A 12,226-nucleotide genomic window follows, 5' to 3' on the forward strand; every position below is an offset into this window, starting at 1 on the left:
ATTCGTATTTCTCAAACAATACAGTTATTCGACATATTTATATAGCGGGAAATATATGTATTAAAAATTTATGACATATTTTTTCCCCCAAATCTCATGAAAGATTTTTGCTTCAATAGTACCTGTAGGTAGTCACTGTTATATAACTGACTAGATACAGTTAACTCCTGATACATCAAAAAGAAAATCAAATAGACCAAAAAGAGTAAAAAAATAACATGAAAACAGCAATTTTAACTTTTTGAAAGCAAACGTTAACCTTAGTGCAAAGTTAAAACTACGGTACAATTAAGAGTGTCGTCAATTTTCAAGAATTTTTTTTAACGTTTTAATGGTCTTAGAAATGGGTTAATTGTGTACTGTGGGTGGTATTTATATGACTCTGGTTGAATATACGTGAGATGTGGTTGTTTTACTTACGTTATCCTCATTGCTGGTATTTAGTGATTAATGTTTTGGTTCGTTTCGAATGAAAATACCAGCAAGCCTTTCACGTTAAAAAACATGGCTGATCAAAAGAGGTCGGAAGACGTCCTTGGTGAAAAGTGGGATCGATGCATTGCAGACACGGCAATTAAAACAGGTTGATAATTAATAACAATAAGGGAACACAAATGGCGTTTTTAATCCATATTTGATTTGTGAAAAAGTCATGACAGAAAAAAATTTCAGCAGGTTGGGTGAGATACTGGTATGCTGGTTGGATTTTTTTTACATTTTATCGTGTAAATAGATGTGTTATGGATAATGAAAACTTTAAGTATGAAATTTGCATTTTCAAGTGAAATTTTCTTAAATGGATTTCATCGCCATTTTTACTAGTGTAATATAAGAGGGTAGTAATGGGGGTACATGTACCTTCTAGTCCAAATAATTATGACATCTTGAAAGCCTATTATATTTTTTCTTTGACACGCAGGAAGGTGTCAAAGCTAAAATTGAAAATAGCCTTCGAAGACGTCATGATTATTTGGACTAGGGTACCTTCATGACGTATAATGGTAAAATTTCTTGCCAAATGACGCTAACTGTAATTTTTAGTGCATGACGATAAAATGAACATGTTCTTTTAGATGATAAAAAAATCAGCTGACTAATACGAATTACACTATTTTTTTTCCAAAAAAAATGGTAATGATAATTATTTGATACATCTGACGAATCATGATAAGGATATTTTGACGAATCACCGTAAAATTTTAACCAATTTGATGCTAACAGTATCCGAAAATGACCATTTGACAACTGACGGTAAAGAGCATTACCACCCTCATATAAGCCTTATTGATGATTAACATTATTGTGCCCGTGTATAGAAGCCATATAAAAAAGAAGATGTGGTATGATTACCAGAGACAACTCTCCACAAAAGACCAAAATAACACAGACATTAACAACTATAGGTCACTGTACGGCCTTCAACAATGAGCAAAGCCCATACCGCATAGTCAGCTTTAAAAGGCCCCGATAAGACAATGTAAAACGTTTCAAACGAGAATACTAACGGCCTTATTTAAAAAAAAAAAAAGTAACACATAAACAAACGACAACCACTGAATTACAGGCTCCCGACTTGGGACAGTCATATACATACATGTAAATAAACTGTTTTAAATCCTTATTGGATGTGCTCCTCATTAGTAAGAGGAAGTTACAGAAAAGAAGAAGAAGAAGATGGGATCCGTTACCCCTGATATTTATATGTTCGCCCTGAGTTCGTTCACCCATAGAGTCTGTTCACCCTTGATTTGTTCTGCCTTGTTTTATTACAAAATATATTCATATAACGGTTATTAAAGATTACTAAAAGATCTTAATGCAGCAGGTAAATGGGAGGCTGATTGGCTCATTGAAACCTGTCGATTCAGCTAAATCAAAAATCATGCCTCTTTTGATGAGATACTTAATATTAATATATATTTTGTTTGGTATTTATAAGTTTTTGAACCATATGATGTTTCCCATTATTTTAAATGATGACATGTAATTACCTCACTCATCAGTAAAACAACTCTTATTTCTTTTTTGTAGCTAGTGGATTGGGTGTTGGTATAGTGCTGTCATTCATTCTTTTCAAAAGTAAGTGCTACAATGTAGTTATATTGTATTTTACATTCAATTTAAAGTTGCTGTCTGTTGTTATAAAACATTGATCAACATGATCACGGTAGACAAAAATTGCATTATTCAATTACTTTCAGAAAATTCTAATGACAAAAAAAAAATGAATGAAAATGAAGATTAAAAAATAGGAAGAAATAAGTCAAACATGTGACTTGTACAATCTGCATTCCCCCTTTTTTAAGAGTAGAAGATTTAACTCTGTATAAATAAAGGTTGACAAAATTTCTTGCCAAATAATACAAGTACAACAATTATCCATCAAATAGATTCATTTTACAAGTGTACACATATATATATGCATGAATATAAACTGCAACTTGAATTGGTAATCTTTATATTTCTGCAAGTAATTTTGAAATCATTGAACATGAACAAATCATTGTGTAGTTTACAATTGAATTGATACATCTGGTTTACATTTCATTGCATTTAGAATCAAATGATGCATGGTGCATGGTCTGATACTATACATTATCTGATTATAGCCATGATCATGATAATAGTATTTGCAATGTTAGGGTTAGTCATTAAAACCATTTTATTTTCAAACTATTTCCCCTCACAAATCTTTTTTCAAAAACAAATACTTAATATTTTGTTAATTCTGCAAATTGTCTATGCTTTTTAGCTCACCTGGCCCGAAGGGCCAAGTGAGCTTTTCTCATCACTTGGCGTCCGGCGTCCGTCGTCCGTCGTCCGTCGTCGTCGTCGTCCGTCGTTAGCTTTTACAAAAATCTTCTCCTCTGAAACTACTGGGCCAATTTTTACCAAACTTGGCCACAATCATTATTAGGGTATCTAGTTTAAAAATTGTGTCCGGTGACCCGGCCAACCAACCAAGATGGCCGCCATGGCTAAAAATAGAACATAGGGGTAAAATGCAGTTTTTGGCTTATAACTCAAAAACCAAAGCATTTAGAGCAAATCTGAAAGGGGTAAAATTGTTAATCAGGTCAAGATCTATCTGCCCTGAAATTTTGAGATGAATCAGACAACCCGTTGATAGGTTGCTGCCCCTGAATTGATAATTTTAAGGAAATTTTGCTGTTTTTGGTTATTATCTTGAATATTATCATAGATAGAGATAAACTGTAAACAGCAAAAATGTTCAGTAAAGTAAGATCTACAAATAAGTCAACAGGACCAAAATGGTCTGTTGACCCCTTTAGGAGTTATTGCCCTTAATAGTCAATTTTTAACCATTTTTCGTAAATCTTAGTCATCTTTTACAAAAATCTTCTCCTCTGAAACTACTGGGCCAAATTAAACCAAACTTGACAACAATCATCATTGGGGTATCTTGTTAAAAAATTGTGTCCGGTGACCTGGCCAACCAACCAAGATGGCCGCCATGGCTAAAAATAGAACATAGGGGTAAAATGCAGTTTTTGGCTTATCACTCAAAAACCAAAGTATTTAGAGCAGATCTGACAATGGTAAAATTGTTTATCAGGTCAAGATCTATCTGCCCTGAAATTTTGAGATGAATTGAACAACCCGTTGATAGGTTGCTGCCCCTGAATTGGTAATTTTAAGGACATTTTGCTGTTTTTGGTTATTATCTTGAATATTATTATAGATAGAGATGAACTGTAAACAGCAAAAATGTTCAGCAAAGTAAGATCTACAAATAAGTCAACAAAACCAAAATGGTATGTTGATTTCTTTAGGAGTTATTGCCCTTTATAGTCAATTTTTAACCATTTTTCGTAAATCTTAGTTATCTTTTACAAAAATCCTCTCCTCTGAAACTACTGGGCCAAATTAAACCAAACTTGGCCACAATCATCATTGGGGTATCTAGTTTAAAAATTGTGTCCCGTGACCTGGCCAACCAACCAAGATGGCCGCCATGGCTAAAAATAGAACATAGGGGTAAAATGCAGTTTTTGGCTTATAACTCTGAAACCGCAGCCTTTAGAGCAAATCTGACATGGGGTTAAATTGTTTATCAGGTCAAGATCTATCTGCCCTGAAATTTGCAGATGAATCTGACAACCTGTTGTTGGGTTGCTGCCCCTGAATTGGTAATTTTAAGGAAATTTTGCTGTTTTTGGTTGTTATCTTGAATATTATTATAGATAGAGATAAACTGTAAACATCAATAATGTTAAGCAAAGTAAGATTTACAAATAAGTCAACATGACGGAAATGGTCAATTGACCCCTAAGGAGTTATTGTCCTTTGTAGTCAATTTTTAACAATTTTCATAAAATTTGTAAATTTTAACTAACATTTTCCACTGAAACTACTGGGCCAAGTTCATTATAGATAGAGATAATTGTAAGTAGCAAGAATGTTCAGTAAAGTAAGATGTACAAACACATCTCCATCACCAAAATACAATTTTGTCATGAATCCATCTGCTTCCTTTGTTTAATAGTCACATAGACCAAGGTGAGCGACACAGGCTCTTTAGAGCCTCTAGTTTTTTTATTCTAAAGAAAACCCTGAGTTAAAACTGTTCCATGCTTAGTAATGTTTTTATACTAAATGTATCATCTAGTTTTGCTAAAAGTTGCAATACCTTATAAGTTGAAATATTCAATAATGTTTACTTAAAGATTAACAAGGAGAAGAGAAAAATACACCGATACAAGAAGAAAAATTAAATAAAAAGCAAACTTTCTTCACGTTGTAAACCTACACCATTGACTGTTATATGATGCTGAAGATTTCTACTCAGTTATGTATTTACAATAACAATAGTAATGTTTACTTATTTTTCTGTAGGAAAGACCTGGCCTGTAGCACTGGGAACAGGATTTGGATTAGGCATGGGATACTCCAATTGTCAGAATGATTTTCAGCAGCCATATTTATTACATGGGAAAAGAGTTAAGGTAATAATAAATCTGTGTATACAAAGCCTATTGAAAATATGTTATTCATTGGACATTTGTAAAACCGTTCAAATGGGAAAAGATTTGAATAATCTCCCCTTCATTTTCTCAAAAGAATTACTTGTATAAGGTTTTTTTTACAATCCGTAAAATCATGGATCCCCATGGCCTGTTTAACGATGGTGCCCCGCCATCGTTCAAATGTCATGCGCCATCGTCAAATGACTCGTGCCATCGTTAAATTGTCTTGCGCCATTGTTAAATGTCTTCCGCCATCGTTCAAAACTTCATCGTTTTTTGTAGCCCGACGCAATTTTTTTTTAATCAATTATAATCAAATGCATGTAATTGCATAACCCTTAGGCTTTTTATGTTATAATCCAATACAGTTCTAACGCCTGAGGAATATACGGATTAAGATCGCTAATCACTTGTACCTGAGCTTGTACAGGTAGATCAACAAACCAGACACGAGAATACTATCTGAGGATAGACGATTCATTTGTCGAAATAATCCACTAAGTTTTAGCAAATGATTATGATAATTTAGATTAAATAAATAAATTAATAATCCAGTTACAAAGAAAACAGTTTAACAAGTCGAACACATGCTTTGTTTTGACTTACGCAATCAGCATCCCCCTTTTTAGCTCACCTGGCCCGAAGGGCCAAGTGAGCTTTTCTCATCACTTTGCGTCCGGCGTCTGTCGTCGTCCGTCGTCGTCGTTGTCCGTCGTCGTCCTGCGTTAACTTTTACAAAAATCTTCTCCTCTGAAACTACTAGGCAAAATTAAACCAAACTTGGCCACAATCATCATTGGGGTATCCAGTTTAAAAATTGTGTCCGGTGACCCGGTCAACCAACCAAGATGGCCGCCATGGCTAAAAATAGAACATAGGGGTAAAATGCAGTTTTTGGCTTATAACTCAAAAACCAAAGCATTTAGAGCAATTCTGACATGGGGTAAATTTGTTTATCAGGTCAAGATCTATCTGCCCTGAAAATTTCAGATGAATCGAACAACCTGTTGTTGGGTTGCTACCCCTAAATTGGTAATTTTAAGGAAATTTTGCTGTTTTTGGTTATTATCTTGAAAAATATTATAGATAGAGATAAACTGTAAACAGCAATAATGTTCAGCAAAATAAGATTTACAAATAAGTCAACATTACCGAAATGGTCAAATGACCCCTTTAGGAGTTATTGCCCTTTATAGTCAATTTTTAACCATTTTTCGTAAATCTTAGTTATCTTTTACAAAAATCTTCTCCTCTGAAACTACTGCGCCATATTAAACCAAACTTGGCCACAATCATCATTGGGGTATCTAGTTTAAAAATTGTGTCCGGTGACCCGGTCAACCTACCAAGATGGCCGCCATGGCTAAAAATAGAACATAGGGGTAAAATGCAGTTTTTGGCTTATAACTCAAAAACCAAAGCATTTAGAGCAATTCTGACATGGGGTAAAATTGTTTATCAGGTCAAGATCTATCTGCCCTGAAAATTTCAGATGAATCGAACAACCTGTTGTTGGGTTGCTACCCCTAAATTGGTAATTTTAAGGAAATTTTGCTGTTTTTGGTTATTATCTTGAAAAATATTATAGATAGAGATAAACTGTAAACAGCAATAATGTTCAGCAAAATAAGATTTACAAATAAGTCAACATTACCGAAATGGTCAAATGACCCCTTTAGGAGTTATTGCCCTTTATAGTCAATTTTTAACCATTTTTCGTAAATCTTAGTTATCTTTTACAAAAATCTTCTCCTCTGAAACTACTGCGCCATATTAAACCAAACTTGGCCACAATCATTATTGGGGTATCTAGTTTAAGAATTGTGTCCATTGACCTGGTCAACCTACCAATATGGCTGCCATGGCTAAAAATAGAACATGGGATAAAATGCAGTTTTTGGCTTATAACTCAAAAACAAAAGCATTAAGAGCAAAACTGGCATGGGTTAAATTGTTTATCAGGTCAAGATCTATCTGCCCTGAAAATTTCAGACGAATCGATAGTCAATTTTTAACAATTTTCATAAAATTTGTAAATTTTTACTAACACTTTTAACTGAAACTACTGGGCCAATCATTATAGATGGGGATATATGTACGCAGCAAGAATGTTCAGTAAAGTTAGATCTACAAACATATCACCATCACCAAAACACAATTTTGTCACAAATCCATCTGTGTCCTTTGTTGAATATTCACATATACAAATGTACCAAGGTGAGCGACACAGGCTCATTAGAGCCTCTAGTTTTAAAAGTACAAAATAAGACGCAAAACAGTAAATATTATTTCATCGCAAATAACTCGAGTACTGCTGTAACGATAATTTAGAATTACTTTAAAAGTTTAAAAGTAAAAACTTTAAATATTTCCTGTAAAGAAATATCGTATCGTAATTCCGAATTCATTTCGTATACATGTATTACAATCAAATTGATACATCCGCGTTTCCGGTTTCTATTCAGACTCGAAAGATATACATGTTGCACAGCATCAATTTGCCAGATAAAGTCATTAAAAACCTTTTCATTTGTCAACGTTTGCTTTACAAATCTCTTTAACCGTTTACATAACCTGTACGAATCGTTTTGTTGTTGCTGCAAATCAGCCATACCGGTAATGGGTTCTGAATTTGACAGTGTCCATGAAAAATAAGCTCCACATCATATGATTTTTAACCCCCATAACAATTACCAAAAATACAAGAAATCTACATGGGGACCTTCATGACAGCTTTTGGTCATTCTCGACTATTAGGGGGGACCATGAAGACTTGGCATTTGAATGGTTAAAATCGGCAATAAATGAAAATATTGATACTTCTCATTCTATAATGAAAATTCAAATAAATATAATTTAAATAAGCAATGAATTAGCATATTCACCATTCCTTGTATGGAGGGATAAAATACTTCCGATCGCGCTACACTGTACAACGTAGACACGGTTTGTAATGGTGAAAGTTCCTCCATCGTTCAATTTTCATCCATGGAGATCCCTGAAAATTATTAAATTTTAAAATGTAAAAACATGAATTTTCTCTTGTTAACTCAAACTCAAACTTTTGAATACAGTTCAATATTTCATCTCATAAATTAAATAAAGAAACTAATTGCACAAAGATCTTAATCTTAATTGTGCAAGGCCTTCGAAAAAATGCCCCTTTTGGGCTTGTTTTCTAAAATAATAGACAAATTAGATTTTCATTGTCCATGAAATTATACTGAAATGATTAGTAGAGACATCTGCATAGGACAGAAAATTAAAGCAAGTAATTAAGAATAAATAACAAGTAGTACCCCTGACTGTGCAATAAAGAAATAATATAGCAATTCCAAAATTTTCAGTGGATAAAATTTATGAAATGTTATATAAATGTAGCAGCTGAAGGATCCCTCCACTACCCCCTCCCTAACTGAAACAAACCATAAAAAAAACACAAACAAAAAAAGATATTTTCATGATTTGATGTTAAGTGTAGCTGTATCCTTTTGCTACATAGAATTGTTCACAATACCATGAATACATTCTGGAACAGATTTTAAATACCATAAAATGAAAACAGAGGTTCTTAAAACTATTTATTGTTATCATGGTTATGGTGATTCTGTCCTGAAATGTCAATTAAAATGGAAAAAGATCTGAATAACTTCTATGACATGCTTTTATTTTATTTTGTAGGCACCATTGAATGGATCACAGAGTTGAAAAAAAGATTTTGTATTTAGATGTTATATAAAAAAACATTGTTGACATTGTTAATGTAAATGTACAAACAGTCATGTCATGAATTATTGTGACATGCTAATGAAGCAACATTTTATATATGTATATTAACATGTTTGGATGTCATAAAAAATTGAATGTAGATTAATGTGTTTTTGTTGATAATTTTAAGTTTTTTAAGGGTTGTTCAATTAATGTTGCACTTTTGTATTTAACTCTTTGAGTTCCATGAAGTTGTGAAAAGGAAAACTTTATTGAAAGCATTAAAGACCCATTGAAAACCTTTGTCTGTTGTCTGCTCTTTGGTGGGGTTGTTGTCTCTTTGACATATATTCCCCATTTCAATTCCCAATTGTTTTATGTTCTGTACTGACAGATCAGAGTTGATGTATCTAAAGAAGTAAATTTAATCATTCATGGGGTACAGATTTTGGTGGATTTCATGTGTTGAGGTGAAAGATGATTCTATGATTGTTGTCAATTTTAGAAACTGAAAAATCATAACATCCCCACATTTTTCTTTATGCTGAAGTTTGCCTAAACCAAATGGTACAAAGCTTATAAACAATGCATATTAGCAAATACATAGATCAAGACCGACTTTGGGTGGCATCTCTTTTATAGATTTGGAGCAATACCACTTCTTAAATGGCATAAATGCAGATTTCTTTGTTTCAGTTCTCAAACTATAGGTCATCTCAACCAAATGCTACACAATGCCAATTACCACATAACATCTATCAATTTCGACTTCAGGTGGTGTTACTTTTACAGTTTTCTAGCTATGTCCCTTTTTGATGGAACATGCATGCAGGACACAGTCTCTTTTTATTTGTTTTAAAAAAGACACTTGGATTTTGAATGTCAGATGTGTATGTGTATAACCTTAACTGTCAATGAGACCAACTTCATTAACTGTGTTTTCCAAAAGAGAAATCCAGTTATTGTTTCAGTGTTGTGTGAGTGTCAGACAGCCTGTTGGTTTGTGGCTTCAAGTGTTTCCTTGCAATAACTAAGGAAACACTAATGCAATGTGTTTCAAATTTTATCATGTCCATGATTTGGAGGTCAAGTTGGAAATTTATGATTTTCACTTTGCCCTTTTCGATTGTTTGTGAAATGACTTACTATGTACGTTAATTCCTCATCATTGAAGAGACATTTTTAGATCACCTGGCCCAAAGGGCCAAGTGAGCTTTTCCCATTACTTGGCGTCCGGCGAACGGCGTCCGCCGTCGTCCGTCATCCGTCGTCGTCGTCCGTCGTCGTTAACTTTTACAAAAATCTTCTTCTCTGAAACTACTGGGCCAAATTTAACCAAACTTGGCCACAATCATTATGGGGGTATCTAGTTTAAAAAATGTGTGGCGTGACCCAGCCAACCAACCAAGATGGCCGCCATGGCTAAAAATAGAACATAGAGGTGAAATGTAGATTTTGGCTTATATCTCTGAAACCAAAGCATTTAGAGCAAATCTGACATGGGGGTAAAATTGTTTATCAGGTCGCGATGTATCTGCCCTGAAATTTTCAGACAAATCGGACAACATGTTGTTGGGTTGCTGCCCCCGAATTAGTAATTGTAAGGAAATTTTGCAGATTTTGGTTATTATCTTGAATATTATTATAGATAGAGATAAACCGTAAACAGCAATAATGTTCAGCAAAATAAAATCTACAAATAATTCAACATGACCAAAATTGTCAATTGACCCCTAAAGGAGTTATTGCCCTTTATAGTCAATTGTTAACAATTTTCATAAATTTTTGTAAATTTTTGTAAATTTTTACAAAATACTTTCCACTGTAATTACTGGGCCAAGTTCATTATAGATAGAGATAATTGTAGCAACAAGAATGTTCAGTAAAGAAAGATCTACAAACACATCACCATCACCAAAACACCATTTGTCATGAATTTATCTGTGTCCATTGTTAATATGCACATAGACCAAGGTGAGCGACACAGGCTCTTGAGAGTTAAATTGACGAAAATATATATCTGCTTATGTAAATCTCTTGTCCCGCTTTTGCTAAGGGTCTACATATCTGTCTGGACGGTATAATCTGACCTTGACCTTATTTTCATGGTCAATTGGTCAACGTTATCATTATGAGTTAATGTCTACTTTTTAGCTCACCTGGCCCGAAGGGCCAAGTGAGCTTTTCCCATCACTTGGCGTCCGGCGTCAGTCGTCGTCCGTCGTCGTCCTGCGTTAACTTTTACAAAAATCTTCTCCTCTGAAAATACTGGGCCAAATTTAACCAAACTTGGCCACAATCATCATTGGGGTATATAGTTTAAAAAATGTGTCCGGTGACCCGGCCAACCAACCAAAATGGCCGCCATGGCTAAAAATAGAAAATAGGGGTAAAATGCAGTTTTTGGCTTATATCTCAAAAACAAAAGCATTTAGAGCAAGTCTGACATGGGGGTAAAATTGTTTATCAGGTCAAGATCTATCTGCCCTGAAATTTTCAGATGAATCGGATAACTCGTTGTTGGGTTCCTGCCCCTGAATTGGTAATTTTAAGGAAATTTTACTGTTTTTGGTTATTATCTTGAAAATTATTATAGATAGAAATAAACTGTAAACAGCAATAATGTTCAGCAAAGTATGATTTACAAATAAGTCAACATGACCGAAATGGTCAGTTTACCCATATAGGAGTTATTGCCCTTTATAGTCTATTTTTAACCATTTTTCTTTAATCTTAGTAATCTTTTACAAAAATCTTCTCCTCTGAAACTACTGGGCCAAATTTATCCAAACTTGGCCACACTTACCTTTGGGGTATCTAGTTTAGAAAATGTGTCCGGTGACCCGGCCAACCAACCAAGATGGCCGCCACGGCTAAAATAGAACATAGGGGTAAAATGCAGTTTTTGGCTTATAACTTAAAAACCAAAGCATGTAGAGCAAATCTGACATTTGGTAAAATTGTTGATCAGATCAAGATCTATCTGTCTTGAAATTTTCAGATGAATCTGACAACCTGTTGTTGGGTTGCTGCCCCTGAATTGGTAATTTTAAGGAAATTTTGCTGTTTTTGGTTATTATCTTGTATATTATTATAGATAGAGATAAACTGTAAACAGCCATTATGTTCAGCAAAGTAAGATTTACAAATAAGTCAACATGACCGAAATGGTCAGTTGACTCATATAGGAGTTATTGCCCTTTATAGTCAATTTTTAACCATTTTTCTTTAATCTTAGTAATCTTTTACAAAAATCTTCTCCTCTGAAACTACTGGGCCAAATTAATCCAAACTTATCCTCAATCATCTTTCGGGTATCTAGTTTAAAAAATGTGTCCGATGACCCGACCATCCAACCAAGAATGCCACCATGGCTAAAAATAGAACATAGGGGTAAAAATGCAGTTTTTGGCTTATAACTCAAAAACCAAAGCGTTTAGAGCAAATCTGACAGGGGTTAAATTGTTTATCAGGTCAAGATCTATCTGCCCCGAAATTTTCAGATGAATCGGACAACCCGTTGTTGGGTT

At 34.1% G+C, this 12,226-nt stretch overlaps 1 protein-coding gene across 1 annotated transcript; it reads left to right on the plus strand.

Annotated features, from left to right (window-relative positions):
• Nucleotides 1–427: 427 nt before the first annotated feature.
• LOC139501324 (MICOS complex subunit Mic10-like) lies at nt 428–8,858 on the plus strand. Its single transcript, XM_071290358.1, has 4 exons — nt 428–583; nt 2,032–2,079; nt 4,858–4,967; nt 8,670–8,858. The coding sequence occupies exons 1-4, from the start codon at nt 451–453 to the stop codon at nt 8,694–8,696; spliced, it is 318 nt and encodes a 105-aa protein (XP_071146459.1). The 5' UTR covers nt 428–450; the 3' UTR covers nt 8,697–8,858.
• Nucleotides 8,859–12,226: the final 3,368 nt, after the last annotated feature.

Source organism: Mytilus edulis, chromosome 13, assembly GCF_963676685.1.
Source record: "Mytilus edulis chromosome 13, xbMytEdul2.2, whole genome shotgun sequence".
In the NCBI taxonomy this organism is placed as follows: Eukaryota; Metazoa; Mollusca; class Bivalvia; order Mytilida; family Mytilidae; genus Mytilus; species Mytilus edulis.

Bases quoted from the DNA above. Each gene is read 5' to 3' on its own strand.
- LOC139501324 (XM_071290358.1), top strand. From the start codon at position 451: ATGTTTTGGTTCGTTTCGAATGAAAATACCAGCAAGCCTTTCACGTTA. The intron at 584-2,031 runs GTTGATAATTAA...TCTTTTTTGTAG, and splicing joins AGACACGGCAATTAAAACAG to CTAGTGGATTGGGTGTTGGT. The intron at 2,080-4,857 runs GTAAGTGCTACA...ATTTTTCTGTAG, and splicing joins GTCATTCATTCTTTTCAAAA to GAAAGACCTGGCCTGTAGCA.